The 19,424-nt window shown below is 51.6% G+C and overlaps 1 protein-coding gene across 5 annotated transcripts in view; it reads left to right on the top strand.

Moving 5' to 3' along the window:
- Window positions 1-19,424, top strand: part of BOC (BOC cell adhesion associated, oncogene regulated) — a 44,146-nt gene that overhangs the window by 8,356 nt on the left and 16,366 nt on the right. For all 5 annotated transcript variants that reach the window (XM_021399020.1, XM_021399031.1, XM_021399041.1 and 2 more), the window contains 2 exons: window positions 16,393-16,566; window positions 16,994-17,272. In XM_021399020.1, the coding sequence (XP_021254695.1) occupies window positions 16,482-16,566; window positions 16,994-17,272 (364 nt within the window). In that variant the 5' untranslated portion in view covers window positions 16,393-16,481. The remainder of the gene's footprint in view (window positions 1-16,392; window positions 16,567-16,993; window positions 17,273-19,424) is intronic.

The following is a 19,424-nucleotide window of genomic DNA, read 5'->3' as shown; positions in this document are numbered from 1 at the left end:
ATGCAAAGCAGTGCCTGAACTCTAAACGGCTGCTCATGGGATGTGGGGAACTCTCTCTCAAAGGAGGATAGGATTGCTTCCCCCCTCACCTTTCTGTCTGACTTGCAGCACTAAGTTTTAGGGAGCAGGTGGAGATGCATAGTCATCCTCCTCTGGCACCTGTCTGTTTGTGAAGAGCTGTGGGCAAATCCTCTTGCAGGGCTGCTCATGGCCATGTCCTGCTGTGTGTGAGCAAAAGTCTCAACTGCAGTCGGAGGCTTCTTGCACGGAGGAATGCTTTGAAACGTTGTTTTAATGGCATCATATTGCCGAGGGCTCTTTGTGGCTGGGTGAAGGTGATGACTCCTTCCCCTGCTCTGTGGAGAGCCCGTTTGAAGCAGGACTCCTCTGTTTTGCAAGTGGGTTTCATTCTGCCCTCTGCAAGCGAGGTAATTTAATTACAGGAGAGATCAGTGATGCAGATTTTGGGCCCTCATGTCTCCTCGCTGGCTCTTAGTGAAAATAACTTCTTCCAGCGTGCACATCCCTCTCAGTTCTGCAGTGGGGAGGGAGAATGGGATTACAGTGGGTCCTGCACCCATTCCCTGAGTGCGTGCTGCCTCCTGAAGGATATGGGGGCTGCAGCTGGGCCCTCACACCTCCCTCATTCTCAATTTTTGGGCTTTAATTTCCTCTTCTGCCTGAGGTCCCCGTGCCAGGGCTGAGATAGACTTGTTGGGAGAAATCTCAAAGGCCCCTGTCCTTACTTGTTTTGGGGAGGGCACATAGGAGCCGCTGGCGGTGCCTCCCTGGTGCTGGAGCAGGGCTCCCAGCCCTTGCCGACCTGGGGCGAGCAGGGCCCTGGCATGTCAGAGCGGGTTCGGGGAGCCCTTGCCCAGGCAGGCAGGGCTGCAGCCTCCCTGCAAGTTGTTTTGGAGGTGAATCAGACTCTCTGCAAAGCGGAGCCACCTCTCTGCTTCCTCTGCTCGCCCCTGCCCGGCAGTTAGGAGCTCGGAGGTTCGGAGAGATGGATCTCCACCAAGGTTTCTGATCCTGTGATATTTGGTGAGCTCAGAGGGGTTCGTGCCCTTACAGGTGGCTGGGGAGGCGGCTTGGTGAGGCCAACAAATGTGCCTGCAGCACGCAGTGGGGAGCCAGCATCTGCTAGGGGAGGGCCACCAACAGGGTGAGAGAGGTCAGGGGATGTCAGCGAGCTGCAGCAAAGCAGCCTCGTCTGGGAGCCTGCAGCCTTGGGCTTTGAGGGCTTTCTGCTGAGTCGATGGACAGGTGAGGTCTGGTGTAGGTGAGGGCTGGGAAATCTCAAATAAAGCTCCTTAGAAAGGTACAGCTGGGGTGGACTTCAGATAGCCTCTACCGCAGGCTCCTGGCGAGCTGTTTCTGAAGGTCTGAACTACTGAGGCCCTTACTGCAGGAAAGCCTCATTTTCCATGTAGCGCTTCTGCAGTCAACAGATAAAACTGGCAGAGGTTCTCCGTGGGTTTTGTAGCAGAGGCTCTCCAGGGCGCTTTGCAGAGGTACAGAGCCCCAGATGCTGCGGTGGATCAGTTTCCCTCTCACATGAGGGAAGACGCTCCTACCAGATGTTTGTTATCGGCAAAGCGAGCGGGGCTGGAAAACGGACAGGCTTCAGCTGGTGAGAAGCTGAGGAGCACAGAGGGAAATTGTCATTGTTTCCCTATTAGGCTTGTAGAGGGAATTCTGGAAGCTGTTTTTTAGCCCATTGTTACAGTTTATGCTTATATAGCTTATGTCTTTCGTGAGAGACTGTTAACTCCTGAAGCATGTTGGAGATGTGACTGTACCAGAATACTTTCTTTGCCCATCCCAGTATGACAAATAAGTATGACAGATACTCAAGTTAATAAATGGTCGATATTGATGATTCTGAGGTTGGATTTCTCCCTTACAGCTGAGTTTTCCAGTTGCTTCAGGGGGTGGGAAAAAGTCCTTATTCCTTTCCACTTCTAATATTGGCTGTGTGATCTGTAACGAGCTGACAGTATTTAACATAATTTGGAGGGGATCATATTGGGGTAGGTACTGACTGAGCTGCTTTACGGATGCACCGAACAGTGAAAGTTTTTTCTAGGGGTATTTGGTGCTCTGGGACAGTCACAGACTTCCCGTCTCAAAGGGAGCGTTGACAGTCTCTGTAAGCAATTAGGGATACATTCCTTGAGGCAGAGGATGTCTTCTTATTGTAGTTTTGTAGAGCACCTAATACCGTTGTCTTAAAAGAGGCTCTGTAAAATGAGAGTATCAAACGTTCCTTGTTTTTCCTTTACTGCGCAGGTAATGTGAGGATCTTAGGAAGACTCAGAGAGTCGCCTTTATGTTGTTGTTTTGCTTTCCCAGTAAAGAACTGAGCAAATACCAGGTTTGCTGGACCTTTTAAGAATTTCTTGTGCTGAACTGCATACTTTCATAAATGGATGGTAGGCTGCCATCTGTTCTGCGTCTCCCATAGTCAACCCCTCACGGTCCAGTGGCTGGCTGTGGTGTGTCACTGCTTCTCCCTGGTCTCTTCATTAGATACAATCTTCTCCAAAAGTGACTAAGCATGTAAAACAAGGATTAGATTTTGTTGGGCTTTTTTTTTTTCCCCCTGTTCTAGAACAGGCACTGACCACAGTCATGCATTTGTTTTTCTCTCTTGCTTCCAAATGCAGTCACATAACAATAGCTTGGAAAAAAAATACTGGAAGCAATTTGGTCGTGAATTTGTTTCCTTTTTTGGGCTACACCAAGTGGGTTAGCATTCGGGTGAGGAGGCCCCAAGCTCCAAGCCATCCTTCCTAAAGTTTAAATGGGCTCCAACCTGGTCAGATGAGATGTACCGTGGAAAGGCAGCCTTTGGGGGGCAAGGTCTTCTATTGCTCTGTGTGCAAAGCCTCAGGTTGGGGGCCTTTTTTTTTTTTTTTTCAGATGGCCCCAAGGCATTATTTACTATTTACGTAGCAGAGGAGTCTTGCACAGACACTGCTAGATGGGTTTTGTCTGTCTCTGGTACTCAGGGGAAGGGCTGGAGGAGAGAAGCTGTCTCCCCCCTCAGTCTTCTCCAGAAGTGGGTGTCTTCTTTCCTTAACGGATTGCTAATAGGAGATGGTGGGTTTTGTTGCAGTTCTTACTGCTTTAGCAGGAATGTCGTGACAGGTGGTGGTTTTGAGTGTTTTCCACAGCTGTAGAAACAGATTACTCTTGGAAACAAGTTGAGAAGGATGGAGGAGTGAGAGCTGATGAGAGGTGGGATGATCTGCAAAAGCAAGGCAGACCAGGGCACCGAGTAGTATCCTCACAAGGAACACAAAAAGAAGTAGTTTGCAAAATGGGACTGGGAGATGTGTTTTCAGTGTCTGGATCTTTGGGTCTTGGGGGAAAGTACCACCTTTAACAAGACAAATGGAAGCTCATCAGGTGGGAACATTGCAATTGCTGTGCGGGTCAGGGGGGTGCGTGGTTGTTAAAATCTCAAATAGTGAAAGCAATGAAATCTCAGACTTCCTTCCACAGTTCAGTGAATTTCATCCTTAGAGAAAAAGGGAGTAAGTAGAGCTTATGCGTAGCAGGGAGGGAAAGCCATTGACAAAGGCTAGACCAGTAGGTGAAGTTTTCAGATCACAGGAATTTTCCTTCAAGTATTTATTTATTTATGGCTTCCCTGAAAAAAAAAAAAAAAATTGGACCAGCTGTGTTTAAAAATATAGCAGTAATGAGATACTTAAAAAGGGAGTTAATCTCTCCCCCTCTCCAACCTGCTGCGGGATGCCAGCTGTAGTGCGAGCAAGCCTTGGGGCATCGCAGCCCTGCTAGCCAGAGTCATGCTGGCGAAAGCCAAACCCCAGAAGCAAGCACCAGCAAGCAGCGGGATACAGGATGCCACGGAGGCTGCCCTTTGGCCACCCTCCAGGGGCAGCAGGTTCAGGCTGCTGGGGCTCCCTGGTTCTCCCTCCCTGGCTCCCTCGGGGCAGCAAGGCCTGGTTTCTGACTGCTCCTGGGGAGCCTTGAACTGTCTCTGACAGCCCTGGTGGGGAAACGCGGGAATGAGGAGGAGGGGAAACCGAGGGCTTTTGTACTGAGGGAACAAAAAACATCCTCTGCGTGTCTCCTGGGTTCAGCGTTTGCAGACTCTCTAAACTGGACTGTTTTTTGTTTTGCTTTTAAATGCTTCTTTAACTGATGTGATTTTTTTTTTAGAATTATTTTTTAATTTTTGGCTGGAGGGTGTCTGTTTGGGAGACAAAGTCTGTCTGGGGCTCTTCATTTGGCCCATCCAGCTTATCCACAGAGCACGCACAAGCCATCTGCAGGCTGTGTTTCCTCTAGGATTCCCTATGGCTTTTCTGTGGCCAAGCCTCCATGTTTAGTAAGAAGACAGAAAGGCTAACATGGGCAGGCTGGCTGTGCTGCGTCCTCCAGCCCTCTGCCAACGATGGCTCAGGGGGTGGTTTGGCCTTGCAACAAGAAGAGGTACTGTGCTGGGACAGAATGCTCAAAGTGTGGCCCCTAGGTTGAGCAAAAGGAAAGAAGAGCATTTGGTCTCCATCAGCCCTGGGTACTGTTTTCTTGCCATCCACGAGAGCTACAGCTATGAGAGCAGTGAAAAATGTGTGTGGTGGTAGGCAGGAAAACAATTTGAGAAGGAAGATGCTTCTCATGATGACGGTGGGGTGGCATGCAGTGGTCTGGAAAGGCAAAGTAAGTTGGTTTGAGCCCAGGTGGAAGATTGTGCAGAGGTGTCTTGTCTCCTCTGGGCCTGCTGGTTTCGGCTCCAAGATGACGTGACGTATCACAAGAGAAAAACCTCCTCTCCCCATTGTTTCCTTTCTCCTCCACTGGTAGCTAATCAAGATTCAATTTTAATGACTTCCCTCTACTCTCCCTGCTTCCTCCCTCCCTGCCCCGCACATGCCTTTTTTTAATATTATTTTTTAAGGCATTTCTTTTTGGCAAGAGTTAAAACGCAAGCAGCATTTGGACCAAGATGAAACCAGTCGAGGAACATGTTGGGCAGTGTGATGCTTTGTTCTGAGTTCAGGGGGAGAAGAGGGGGAAGCGAGGGGGGAAGGGATGTCATTTCCCAGATGCAGACCCTGCCAAAGATGTTCTTGCTTTGGAAAGCAGAGAGTGATTTTGAGGTTACACCAGCTTTAACCCTTTATCATTCCCCTTCTGTCACGCAGGGAAGCTTCAAAGTCGTAGTCCTAAAATGTGGCCGTGTTGTGCTGTGTGGCCCAGGTGACCTGAACAGTCTCAAGACAAAGTCTGCTGTTGTGACTGAGTACTAACAGCAGCCTGAGGTTCCTGTTGCTGAAAACCACCATGAGTGGATGAGAAATCTGCCTGTGTTTATCAGCGAGGATCCAGAACCAGTGTGGTTGCCGTTTGAAAAACAAAATCAGCATTTTCCCCACAGGGAATCAGGACTGCTGTGCTGTTTCCTGCCCTGCCAGAAGCACCTGGTGTGATATGGGATGCTGCTGAACTCTGCTTCAGTTCTGCCCATCAGAGAGCCTTGTGGTGTGTAAGATGCTTGGGAAACACCTTGTCCCTTGATGGCTCCATCCAAATAAGTCCCCTGTGCAACAGAATTGTGTTGCTGGAGGGCATGGCAGATGGAAAGCCTACACAGGCATGTTCTACTATCCTGGTGACAGCCTTGGGCCACCAATATTGCACGGTGAGTGGGCTGCTCCAGGGCTGATCTACAGTAGCAAGCTAGGGATGAGGATACAGAGAAGAGGACGTTAATGGAGAGATCTTGTTACTTTAAGGTATTTTCATGGTTGCAAATACAGCAGTTGATCTATCTATGGTGCTGGGCAACTTGTTGAAGACCAGGGCCAATGCTGTATGCATAAAGTAAGTAAATGTCCATGGTATAGTCCCAGGCAGAGTCACTTTTCACAGCCACTAAACCTGCAAGATCCTTCTTCATGGGGACCAGCAGACTCCCTGGCCCTCCAGTCTTTCAAAACTCCTTTTGCCCGGCTAGGGGAAGAACTGCTTTCCTAATCCCATCTTGAACCTTCTGAGTGTAAGCACAAGCTCAAGCTCCAAAGGTGTCAGTAACTTTGGTCTGGAGACCATACGCTTCCTCTCCCCAGCAGCTTTGGCGGCAATTTGTAAATTTTTTGGTCTCTTACTTGTGCAGCTGGCCCCAGATGTGCCAAGGGGTGGCTCCAGCAGCACCACTGTGCGTGCATTGGTTGCCAGTGACTAACGGAGGAGCAATGCAGCCAGTGCTGGCCTTGAAATGTGCCTTGTGTCTTGCACATTTCTTTCTCATCTACCGACAGGGATCTTGTCTGAAGCAAATGAATTATATAACCACCCTGGTTTCACCTGTCATGATATGATGGAGGAAAATAGAGGCAGGCAGAGAGAAGAAGCATGTGTGTGGTTGCACATGATGGTTTTCAGCTTTATTTTATATATGTGTTTTTGAATACTTTCCCATGGAGGTCGGTAGACACACATACACAATGTACCGCGCAGCTAATCTAGACTTGCATGTTTTCATCCCTTTTCCTGGACCCCTGAAGTCATCCACATGCCCCTTTCAGCAGTCTCCTGATCCATGGGTGGGGAGCACTGACCGAGGGACAGGCTCTTGGGTGGGAGGCAGAAGACCAATGTTTCCCTTCTTTGCTATACTGCTGACTCTCTGCATGACTTAAAGAAATTTCCTTTGCCTCTTCAAGGTTTGCTTTCCTCCCACCCGCTCATGTTTGCCAGCATAAATAAAAAGCATGTAAAGTGGCTGTAGCCTTTGTGCAGCCTTGCAACACCCGGTACAGTGTTTCCTGCAGCCAGTCCGTCCCCATAGCTTGGTGCTCAACTGGATTGCCTGCTTGGGCCTGGGAGCATCAGCTGGCTTGGGTGCCACCAGCACCCCTGGCCTCAGGGCTGGGATCTGTGTGGATTTGGCCTGGGTCTCTGGCTCTTCTTAAGCATGGTAACTACCACCACAGGCTTTGGGGACTGAAAATGGATGTGTGGTACTAATAGTTGTTGTGTGTCACTCGTCTTGGAGTCCTTCAGCCTGGAGTTGGGCTCCATTTCACTTGCCCAGGTGGTTGCGTGTGTATGCGCATACTGCAGGAAAGCATCCACCAACCCACAGAAACTGCTGTACCCGCACCTGCCTGGCTCTATGAGGATATTTGGAAGGTGTGAATTGCTTCTTGTTCGGTAACCTGGTGGTAGGTCTTCCTGCCACAGCTCAGCCCTGGGCTTCGTGAGTGCCAGCTGATGGGCTTGGGTGGGCTGCGATGCCCGGTCCTGGGGCATTTACAAATGGTGGCACATTGACCCTCCTGTTTCTCCTTCTCTGTTTACTTAGTTCTTGGCAGCTGGATGTTTGAATGTTTGCTTGACAAAAAAATTTCCCTGAAGTCTGCGATTATGGAAAGTTTAGTCCGACAAACCCCGCTGAGTTATCCTGTTCTCTTGTTGTCAATAATCTCTTGGTTGTTGTCTCCCTTAACCACAATATTTTGTGTGTGGTACAAATTTGTGTTTTCTTCTCTTGTTGTAATCAGCCTGCCCCTCCCTGCTCTGTTCATTCACTTGCTGAATGTGTACCCCCAGCATGCTGACATCTGTATCTTAATAACCCAGAAATCCCGGGGCTGCCAGGAAGCAGCATAAATCATAAGACTGTATACCTGTCTAGTACCTCTCACCTGAGAGCCCAAAGCTGTCTGGTGCGTACTGTTCATCTGTGTACCACTTGTACCAGCTGGGGTTTGCTGCTCCTGTTTTTGCAGCCTGGGAAGCTGAGGCACAAGGTAGGAGGATGTTCTGTCCAAAAGATGAAGTGATTCCAGACATACGGAGTCAACTTCCAAGACTATGAGTTTCTGTCCCTCTTTGCTCTACGTAATTTGTCCCCCAAAAGAAAGGGTTGGGTGGTTTCAAGCAATGCGTTATTTGCAGTGATCCACGGCTGTTTTGGCATCCCAGTAATTCCAATCTGAGAGCAAAAAAGCAATTGCAAGATTTCTCCACAGTAAGTTAACATTCCTTGTCTTCGAGTGATACAGTTTGCAGGAGAGGTGATAACAAAGTAGTGTACCTTAGAGTCAGTTTGGAGCGATGCAGGGGGACAAGTGTTCATGGACATGGACACGGGAAAGACCTTGCTGTATGTACATCAGGGGTGGTGACAAGACTGGTGGAAACCTGCCTGTGGGGACTGAGAGGCCAACCCAGGCTGTCCCCAGTGCACACTGGGGCTTCTGAGAGCCAGGGCTGTTCAGGTTCTCTCCTGGAGAGCCATAAGCCTCTCCAGGGCTTATGGCTTTCAGTGGAAACCACAAGCAGACCATGTCAAATTGCTAGATTCTACCCCAAACCAGGCAAAGGGCATGGGCTTCTGTTTAATTTCCACTTGATGAAGAGTGAGGTGGAGGAAAGCTGGCATGGGTCTGGCATTGCCATTAGACTGCAGGTAGTCTGTTCCTAGCACTTGCAAGTGCCGTTCCTACGGCTGGATCCTACCGGTGAGAACAGAATAATACCCCCACTGGCATCCCCAGAGATCTGGGGTGTGAGAGGAGGAATATTTTGTCTGCAGCCCTTTCAGAGGGGGACAGTGGAGAAGGGATAGGAAAAAAAGGCTGATGATGAGGATTAGGGTGAATGCATGCCCTCAACGCATGTAATCTCTGCTGAGGGTATGGGGAAGTTGGTTCGGCAATCCCTGTGCTGGCACCCCTGGAGCACCGTGAGCCCAAGGAATAGGAAAGCCTCAGGTCCAGTGGGGAGGGCTGCCAGCCCCAGGAGGTAAAAACGTGCTTATTTTTCACGTGGTGCAGCAGAACATCCCTATGTCCACACCCACGTGCGTGCCAGGCCTTTGTGAGACACTCACACTCTTCCCTTGGGGCCCGGGCGCCCCCAGCTCCCTCTGCTCTGCCCCTTCTCCTCTTTCCCCTTCTCCCATGTGCTTTTATTTCCTTTGCAAACAGCGTGCGCCAAATCCAACTTCACAGCTGGCTCGGCTCCACGTGTTTGTTTTCTGTGCCTGCGCGGCGCTTGCCAGCGCTGCTTGCGCCCTCGCTCCGAGCTGGAGGCGGGGGGAGAGCAGGGGCGGTGGGGAGGGAAACGGGAGCAGGCTGCTGCTTTCCAAACCCTTATTTGTTTAAAGCTTAAGCCTGTTTGAGAGCGCCTTTTTGGAGTGAGGGGTAAGTGGCAGGGGCGGGATGCAAGGGAATGAAGAAAGTAAACTGTGTGTCAAGGAAAGCAAACTTTGCAGCTGGAATTGCTGCTGGTGCTCATTGTGTGAAGGGGCTGGGGAGGCGGCTCGGAGGCCATGCCTGCCCTCTCAGTGCTTGTGTGAAAGGAAAAGGAGGCAGAGCGGGGAGCCGATGGCTAGCCTGTGTCGTGCTGGTGGCTGGGCAGGTGAGCCTCCCTCCCCCAGCTGTTGACTTTCTGTCGTGGAGCATCCCTTCTTGGAGAGGGAGAAACCACATGCCGGCCCTGCCTGCGTCTGAAGGGCAACGCCAGGTCCTGTGCCATCTCCTGCCCGTGTTTGGGTCGCTGTCCTCAAGCGTGCCATCATTTTCAGGGAGGCGTGTTTATTCCCAGGATGATAAATGGGGCAAAAGGGATGCAGATGTTACCTTAACAAAACAAAAAAATTAGCTACGAGACAGTTTCCTTCTCTGGAACAGGGAAATCCATCACCTTTAGTGATGCCCTGCTGCAGGTGACACCCGTCGCATAGGGTTTGGGAGAGTCATGCCAGGCCTGGGGCTGCCCCGTGCCCCACCTAGCCGCTTGGTACCCCCAGGGCATTTTCTGCAGGCAGTCATCTCTGTCCTTTTGTTTTGCTGACCGTGAGCTTCCTCTTGTGTTTTTTGGAGTAGTGACGTGTCTTCCAGGGAAATTGTGTCCCAGCAGAGGGTCCTAGGGGCTTTTGACCTGCTCCAATTACCAACATGGTTATTGGTAGTGAAAAGTATTAAAGTGACAGCAATGGAGAGTAAAAACTCCCATTTATTCCCAAACTTCAAAAAAAGGAGAGGGGAAAAAAAAAAAACCAACCCTCTTAAATACAATCTTCAAAGGCCGAGAAAAATGGGCTTGTGCTCTTTTGCATCCCAGCAACAAGTCACTGCTGAAAGGAGTGCAAGCGAGAAGGCAGTTTTTCTTTATGGTGGTGATGGGGATGCCTCTAAAGCCAGCCATCTGGGGATTAAACTTTGTATTGACGGTACTGGCGAGTACTTTGTCCTGTCTCTTTTGTATGCTCTTCTGGATTTTGATGTCAACTGTGTTAAACGAGCCTTGCACTTGTTAATGCAATTTCTGGGCCTGCTCCCATTGAAGTCATGGCAAAGATCACACTGGTTTTGGAGGCAGCCAGATCAAATCCCCTGCTATGACCTTCTGGATGCAGTATTTAACAGGTAGTTCCGACATGTGTTTCACATAAGCTCAGCCCGTTTTTTGCTGTTAACACTGCAGCTGCTGTAGGTGCCCTTGTTCCCCAGCTACGCCCTGGGCGAAGGCTGGAAAGCCAGGAAATGGACTGAGGGTTCTCCCCGCTCCATCAGGAGATCTTCCCATTGCGACTTGCCCCAAGGAATGCTTCACAGTTTGTCACCGGCAGTTTCCGTGGGCTTTTCTGCTTTAGGGGCTCTGTTTGTTTTTTCACTCTATTATTGTACCTCATTTGACACGGTGAAGATTTTTCTATTGTTCCTAGACAAAGAATTTTTTTAAAAAATTTGGAGTTGGTAAGGAGGTTCATGTTTAAGCACACAAAGAAGCAGCTGGCTGTGATCCGAGCGCTGTGGTTTCCTTACCTGGATCTCCCCAAGTGACTGCCCTTGACTTGCTCGGCTCTGTTCAGTTCTCCTGCCCTGAGCTTTCCGCCGCCTCTGTCCCCACTTCCCTTTGGTGTCTCCCAAGGCTTCTCCCCATCGTCACTTCCCTGCTTCAGCTGGGCCTGCCTCCTCGCTGACCTCTCCCTAACCCAAGCAGCAATTAAAGCCTCAACCTCAGACTCTGAGTTCTGGTTTTTTTTTTGTTTTTTTTTTTTGTTTGGGGAGGATGAGAATGGGAAAACAAAAGCAGCGCCCCGACTAGTGTAAACTAGCCACAGGCACATCTGTGTCGGCGCGATGACGGCTCCCGGCGGGCGCTGCTGTCCCTCGCAGCGCTCCGTTCCCCATGGTTGGTGGTGGAGGGGGATGGCGAAGGCCCGATGTCCTGCTCAGAGTTGCTCTTGCAGCCCTGCAGTCCGCGTCAGCCGCCCTGTGCAGTGCTGTCTTTATAGAGGTGCAGCCAGGAGTGTGTAGGGCATGCCTGAGCGGAGGGCTGTGGGCAGGCAAACTCTGCCCAACTTCTGCAAGTAGGAGGAAGTGTAGATGCATGCATTCTGGTATCCATTGCATCAAACCTCCGAAATAAAGAAGCGATCCTGGCCTGTCGTTTGAAGTGCCTAGAGTGTGGGATGAGTTTTACTCTGTTTTGTGCAGCATCTGTCTGCAGCTGTGCCTGCCCTGACAGTGGTCACTGGCTGTAATGGTGACATGTGGTAAATTGGGTATCGTTGTCGTAAGGCTTGGGGCTGACGGGTGAGTGGTGCGATGCCGTGAATCCCAGCTTCCAAGGGTTAGCGCATCACACCTGTGCGTGGGGGTTACCCCTGTCCTGCTTTGTCCTGCTTCCTCTGTGGTGTTCCCCACCACAAAGGTGCCTCAGCTGTGGGTATAGGCAGGGTACCCCACAAGGCCCCATCGCTGCTGCGGCACAACAGCCAGCATGCTGCAGCAGTAACATCTGTTTGCTGGGCGCACTTTGTCTCTAAAGAGGCTGCGCAGCACGCTCCATCTGCACCCGGGGCTGTGTTGCTGGTGCCGCGTTTTGCCAGCGAGGCCAGAGGCACCAGGGCCCGCAGCCTGTGCCAGCGGGGCCGGCTGCCCACCGCCTGCCCCCTGAGTGGGAGCGCAGCGTCCTGCCAGCTGCTTCGCCCCGCGCCTCTCCCCCAGCCCCTTCCCCCTGGCCGGGCCGTCCCTCCGGGAGCCCCCAGCCTCTCCAGATTAGAGCTCTCCAGGGAAGGGGCTTTTTGAAAGGAAGAAAGGGAAAGGGGGTGTGGGGTGGGGAGGGGAGGAAAAGGGAGAGGGGGAGAGAAGAAAGAGGGGGAGCAGAAGAATGAAAACAGACCCAAGGGGCAATAGTCCCTCGAGCCATTTCACTGCATTACAATGAATATGGACTCTATTAAGCTCCGTTCTGCCTGTTAGTGTTTCCCAGGGCAACACAGCTCCCATATGGCAAGCATGCAGCAGATTAGGATGGGCCTCCGGGCTTCATTGAGGGCCCGGGGCTTGACTGGCAGTTGAACCCCATTCCCCCCCCCCACTCCTCACACTTGACACTGCCTGTGTTTATCTAAAGCGAAAAAAGGGGCCGGGGTGGGAGAAGGGGGCATTTGGGGGGTTATTGTCCCGGGCAATGGGAGAGGGCAGGGAGAGGGGTGGGGGGGCCGGGGGAGGGAGCTGGGGGGGGGGCAGCCCCTCATACATATGCAGGAGGGGCCGTGAATGGGCAGAGGAGAAATAAAGCAGATGGAATTCGTGTTAAAGAACAGCCACAATCGCCCTCGGAAAACGAGCAGAGAAAAGCGGGCGGCCTTAAAGGAGCGCAGGGAGCAGCGTTTATCCAATTAGCAGGGTTGTCAAATTGAATTTACTCAGAATAGAGGGGGGGTCCAGGGGGAGAGGAGGGAAATTAAGTGTCGGGGCATGGGGGGAGCGCGATGGCGAAGAAAGGCCGCAGCTTGGCTTGCCTGCTCTCTGGGAGTTTGGCCTTCTCAAAGCAAGCGCCGTTTTCGGGGCACATCGAAGGGCAGCGAGGCCGGCCTGCGTGCCTAGCACGGGGCCCAGCGTGGGGATGGCTGAGGGGATCCTCACAGCAGTGAACGCATCTCCTACCGCACACCTCTCCTTTCCCAGATCCCCTCACACAGCGGCAGTGCGGCACAATGGCGTGAGGTGGTGCAGTCAGCGCGTGGGGGTCCCAGCCCTGCTTCACTGCGTGCCCTTGCACTAGGTGGGCTTCCTCTGCTCGCTCTTAGGCCTCATCTTTTCTCAAGCAAATGGGTACGGTGGCTCTCATTCCTTTTTCATCTTCCGTTTCAGTGCCTTAAGCTCCATGGAACAACTTAAAAAACCCTGTCTTGTATTAAAAGCTAACGATCCCAAGCAGCTGGCGCGCTGTACTGCGGAAGGCTCCTCTTCTGAAGAGCACCGGTCCCGAAGCCTAAGCAGCGAGCTGGGAGCTCTGCTGTCCTGGCCTGACCCGCTGCTGGGAGCAGCTGCGGCGATCCCCCGGCGTCCCCCGCACGTCCCCATCTGGCCCCAGCCCTGCAGCCCTCCCCCGGCCCTGCAGTGTCGGTGCTCTCCCTGCCTGCCTTCCCTCGGCCCTCGCTGCCTGCCCACGGAGCTGGGCAGCGGGCTGGGCCTGGTTTCCATTTGGGGCCTTGTAAATCACGGGTGGTGTGGCTGTAATGAGGGCTGCCGGGCCGGCCCTTGTTAAGCAGGAGGGGGCTCGGGGCTGTGGGCAGCATTTCCTCAGTAAAACCTTCAGTTTCTAATCAGCAGACACCTCTCTCGCTGCTTGTGTCTAATTCAGGTCTCTTTTCCTCTCCAGCCATCCACCCCCCCACGTGCCTTTTTCTCCCCTCTCACGGCCTCACCTCTGCCTTTCCCTTCCCTCCTTTGGGGCCTTCGGTGCGGGGCGGGAAGCAGAGCCGACAGATTTTACACCCCCCAATCTGACAAAGCTCTCGTTAATTTTGCTCTCCTAATGGCCCCTCCTTTGATTTACTGGGCTGTCTGAAAGAGACTTAGGGCCTTCGCTCCCTTGACAGGAAATTGTTATTTTAACCTGACAGGAAAGAATTAAAAATAAATAAGTAAATAATTCCCCCCTCCCCACTGAAGCCCTTCCAGTGCCTTTAACCCCTTCTTTTCCTGAGCAGCGGTTAAGCAGAGGCTGGAGGTGTGGGTGACCACAGAAGTGCCAGCAGACGGGGGCCACCTCAGCTCCACACCGCTCCCGGCGCGCGCGGGGCTGCCGGCGGCTCACAAGCTGCCCGGTTAATAAAGTGCCTTGCTCTGCACTACTGCAGGCTGCTTAAGGGCAGCACTTTCAAAAGAGGTCAGCTCCCATTTAGGCGTCGAAATAAGTTGGTTGCCTATTCAGGAGAGCTCAGCATGTCAAGAACTGAATGCTTTTGAAAATCTGGCTTCAATTGTGGAAGCTGAGAATTTCGAAATCTGGCCCCGGATCCTAATAGTCCTTTTGGAATTGATGTTTTCATTCATTTTCCTCATTATTTTTATGCTGGCCATTTACTTTTTGTACTTCACTCAGCTGTGAAAGAAATGGCCACATGTCCCTATTTAGAGCTCATGTTCTGCCTGGAGGTTTGGGGAGGTACCATACACTTGTCGCAACACACCTTCTCTCCTCAGCCTCCGCTGAATGCTGTTTAATCTGCCTGGCTCTTTGGCCAAATTTTGTGATCTCCCCTTTTTTTCTCCCCACCTATTGCCCTTCTTCTTTCTACAGACTGGGGACAGCCAGTTCGGTCATGGCGTCCATGTGCATGGGTGGTCCTTGCTCGTGAAGGGTCCATTACGCCTTTGGCTTTGCCTCTCCGGCCAGAGGCTCTGAGCAGCGCATTGCTGCTGGGAGGTCTGGTTGGGAACCTCTTTACCTTCCCCCACCCTCAGCATGGACTCCAAGGAGCAACTCTTTCCCGTCCAACATTTTTCCATCCTGCTGCCAAACTCGTCCAGATAGGGCAAGTGAGTCAGCTTCGCACTGTAGGCTTCCAGCACTGAGGAACAAGGCTTAAGGTCTCCCCCAGAATGGTTCTTCTGGTTTGGTGGAAGACTTTCTATCCCCATAAACCTTGTAGCGTGAAGCAGAAACCCAGTTTTTAAGCTTTTTCTATGCTAAAGCGGCACGTCAGTGCGTGTTCTGGAATGGATGGACATCGGGCCTGGTCAGTGGTGGCTTGGCTGAGACAGCTGTGGTATAACAAAAGGTTCTTTGGTGGCTGTCTTAGGTGGAGAACTTAACTTGAGTGACACAGATGCTCTCCAAGATGACAGCTAAAGGATCTCATACCACAGCGTGTGCTGGTTAATGGGGGGATCTCCTCAAAGACAAATTATTGAGGCATTCTTCCCTCCTTAGGAGAGCAATGCTGGGAAGGCTGAGGCACATGGGAAGGAAGTTGTGTTGTCGCTTTGGTGCTGGTGGTTACCCACAGTGGATTTCCACATGTAACTGAGCTGTGGGCTGCAGTAGCTACAATATGACTTCAGCTGATTGCAAAGTTTCAGCTGCAGGCCAGTTTGCTTGGCTTTGCTTCCTTTAAGAACCGCCAGCAAAGTGGCTTGGTGAGAGCTCCCGGAGTGTGGGAGGTGTGTGCCAGCAAATGGGGCTTACCTTGAATGACTCCCTGAGCATCTCACCGGGAGTTTGTGGGAGTCTGCGCTTCAGGAGTCTCTCTTCTGGAGGTTACACTTGAAAGAATTTGTCCCCTCTTTTTGACTGAGATGGCTATGGAAAGGATGCGCTTAAACTGCTCATGGCTCGATCATTGACCGTGGTGAAAATAGGAAACACTGCTCTGCAGGTGCTCTTGAGGATGGTGATTGTAGGTAACGGGCTTGTGTGTGTCTGCAGGGGGAGCAGGCAATGTGACAATTGCTGTTTCAGCTGGCTGCTATAGTCAGTCTGGTCTCTGATCTCCTCTGCCAATGTAGACACACTACAGGAGCAATTCTGAAACTCCTTTGGGACGCTCAAAATCCCGTAGCTATTTTACAATGTCCATAGGAGAAAATCTCTCCTCAAATTTAGTCTTTAGCCTTTGGTTGAAGCTGACTTCGGTCTGACATCTGAGGTGTGTGTGGGTGCAGCCACTTAAGTCCTTAATCCCCCTTGTCTGCTTTGATTTTCATTCATGGCAGTCTCTCCTAAACAGCTGCTGCAGTGTGGAGCTCCTCTCAGCAATCTGAGCTGTGAATCTGTGTCTTCAAATTTTGAAGATTGGTGTTGCCTTCAAATATTAACCTAGTGCTTGTTCCAGAAGGGGTTGATAAACTCAAAATAGGCTGTGTGTTTTAGGCCAACCAATTAATCTGAAATCTTTCTATATGTTGGGTCTCTTAGTTTAGAATAAAAGTGTGTGATGCCAAATTAGCGTGGGTCACCTTGCATCAGGATCTGCAGCCTGCTCAGGCCACAGGCTTGGTGAATCCCTGGAAGCTTAGGAGTGCTGAAAAAGAAGCCAGGGAAGGCTGGAAAACAGAGGGAAGTCTGAGAATTTCATGCCACTGTCTCTCTTGCCACCTGCAGGAAGCCACTGCCACACCTCTACCACATCCCCTGAGGCAGCTTATGGGATCCTTCCCTGGGCACCTCTGCCCCAGGAGACACCGCATGGGATGGCAATGACACGTGGAAAGAAGAGACCCATGTCCGCCATCCTTTGCCTCCTCCTCGCAGCCACGAGCTGCTTTGCCAGACTGAGTGAGTTTCTGTTTTATCTATTTGTTTCATTTTGTTTATGCTTTGTCTTGGGGCAAACCGAGCTCCCAAGATCCCACTTCTTTCTGAAGAGGCTTGGCATCTGCTGTGTGCATAAGGGATATGATGCAGTGTTCATTTCCATTCTGAGGGAGGGGTGAGCATCCCTGGCAGGATGACATTCCTTAGGAGAAGAGGTTGCAGGTGGAGCTGGACATCTCTGCTTGGTGGTGCCAAGAAGAAATGGGGCTGGTATATGCCTCCAAGGACTAGGGTGTGTGTGTGTGTGTGTGGTGCTAAGGGGAGAATGAGGCACGTACAGAAACAATGGGGAATGTCAAGCACAGCAGTTTTGCAATTTGTTCCTCTGTCTTTTCTTTTGCTGAGACTCATGGGGCTTTTCTCTTTCCATTTCTTCTTCTCTTTGCAGGTGAATCTCTGCAAGTCACTGTGCAGCCTGCATCCACCGTCCAGAAGCCTGGGGGCCCGGTCAGCCTGGGGTGTGTCGTGGACCCCCCAAGAGTGAACCTCAGCTGGAGACTGAATGGGAAGGAGCTGGATGGATCAGACGAGGTGCTGGGGATCCACATCGAGCGAGGGAAACTCATTATCACAGCTCTCAACAACCACACCGTGGGGCGATACCAGTGCATTGCTCGTGTGCCCGAAGGAGTCATTGCCAGTGTCCCTGCAGTGGTCACCTTGGCTAGTGAGTAACTCTGCCATCTGTGCATTACTCAGGCCTCCACTCACCCATCTGGAGAGGTTCATCTAAGTTCGCTTGTCCACTCTGGCGTGAGGGGAGGGCTCCTTTAACTTTTCAGGCCATTTTGTAGCACTTTAGATCATGGATTAGCTGTCGTGTTATGGCCCTGCTGTAACCTAAGTAGTCCTTCTGCATAGTAGACTGTCCCACAGTGACAGTTTTCACATGACCACAAAGAGCTGGAAGTACCTGACTGATGTGTGGTTGGTTCCCTCACCTCCATGTTGCCCCATCTGGTTGCTGACATCTTGATTGAGGGTTCCAGAAAGTACCTGCTGCTGTTGATCACCAAACTTCTGCCTGCTCCCCCTTCCCAGGGCTCTTTTCTCTCCCCGCGAGGCCTCAGTGGCCTGGTCACTGTGAGCCACCTCGTTTCTGAGCTCCACGATTTCTGACATGATCCTCACCACTGCTCCCTGGGGAGGCTCTGTGTGGGCCACCCTTGTTTGGGCACCTGAGAGTCTGATCCTCTGCGAGTCCTGTGCAGTGTTTGGCGAGGCAGGTCTGTGCTGCAGAGACTTCCATCCTTTAGCAGTGACAGCACTGCTTCATCTTCCTGGCACGAGGAGAGCCTGGGGCTAAGCCTTAAGAAAGTGCAGAAGTGAATATGTTTGTGCAAAGTAGGGGCTGGTTTGGCTTTAAAGCCAAGAGCTATTGGCTTGACACTGATACATTAATCAGAAGTGAAATGTTTAGGCCAGGCTGGGTGGGAGGAGGAGGTGAAGGAGAGTTGCTGCGCTCCAAAGTGGGGTGGGAGGGGATTGTCACGGGGCCGAATATGTTGGGGGATTTGGCCTGAGCTCTGTGCCAAGATTAAGTTTCGGAGAACACATTCCAGAGCAGAAAGGGGGTTGTGTGCACTGGTGGCCTGATAGAGGGAAGGAGAGGAGGGAGAGGTGGATGGGATTACCGAGGGCATGGTTTGCATTTAGGAGAGTGGGGTGTGCACAGCTCCTCAGCCTGATCATTTCATTCTTAGACTGCTCTCCATTTCTCTTTTTCTCTTCACTCCAGCCCACCACCGCTAGCTCTGTCTTCTAGGGCAAAGCACGTCTGTTTGACACACCTCCTTGGGTCTAGTATCAGCGGTGAAGAGCAGATAGGTCCTACAGCACCAGAAGGGCTCTGTGGATCCCCTGTCCTCCTAGGGAAACAGGGGCCATGTCCCATGCACCATGGCAGCCTTGGATGGGGAAGGCTTGGAAATCTGTGGGTGAAGAGAGAGCAGGCAGCCCCAGGAAAGACATGGAGCTGGAGGTGCAGGAGAGAAGCCTTCTGAGGGGGTTCCCACAACCAGGCTCATGTCCATGAGAAGGAAACTGCTCACAGCAGTGGCTTTGCAGTGGTTTAAAATAAGAGGGGACACCGATTTGTGGTGGGACTGAGATGGACAGCTGTGGTAGCACGTGCAGCACAGGCTGTCACGCCTGCTCCGGACCTCACCTATAGGGCCTTGCTCTGATCTGGTTTGAGGGAGACCAAGGTCTGTGGGGAGAGGGAAGACCTGGCAGGTGGGCATTGCCGCCGGTCCTTCGGGCTTCTTCCAGCTCACCTGCTGGGCTGAAAGGAACCCTCTGAAAGTCTTTGCCTCAAGCCAAAATTACTTTCAGAGATGGAAGAGCGAAATCGGAATGTGAATATGAAAGAAGCAGGAGGGAAAGAATGTATTTTCAAGATTATGGCTTAGGTTTATTTTGGAAGCAGATCTGGAGTCATTGGAAAAAGTGTCCTGCTAGGTTTCAAGGGGTTTAGGTAACATCCTCTGGCCAATTTTGTGGCTCTTTGCACTCCTTTTTCTCCTCCTTTGGAAGAAGTACCCTTGAGTGTTGCAGGCTCTGCATGCCCAGTTCTGCAGGGTCTCCTTGGATCTTGGGGTAACTTACAGGGAAAAGAGTGCTGAAGTGTTTGGCTAGCAGAGCAGGCAGCCAGAGGTAGTAAAATCCAAGCAGCTCACAGTATGCACAGAAAAAAATCCATGCATTCAGCTCGACGGTCATCCTGCAATGGTTAGCCTTGACATTTAAAACCGGAAAAATAACTGGGGTGAAGCAAAGGGAAGCACCTGCTGTGGTGTATCCCCAAACCACGACCCAGC

Source organism: Numida meleagris, chromosome 1 (assembly GCF_002078875.1).
Source record: "Numida meleagris isolate 19003 breed g44 Domestic line chromosome 1, NumMel1.0, whole genome shotgun sequence".
Classification (NCBI taxonomy): Eukaryota; Metazoa; Chordata; class Aves; order Galliformes; family Numididae; genus Numida; species Numida meleagris.
The sequence above is the reverse complement of the archived record's forward strand: the minus strand, read 5'-3'. Positions and strand labels throughout refer to the sequence as shown.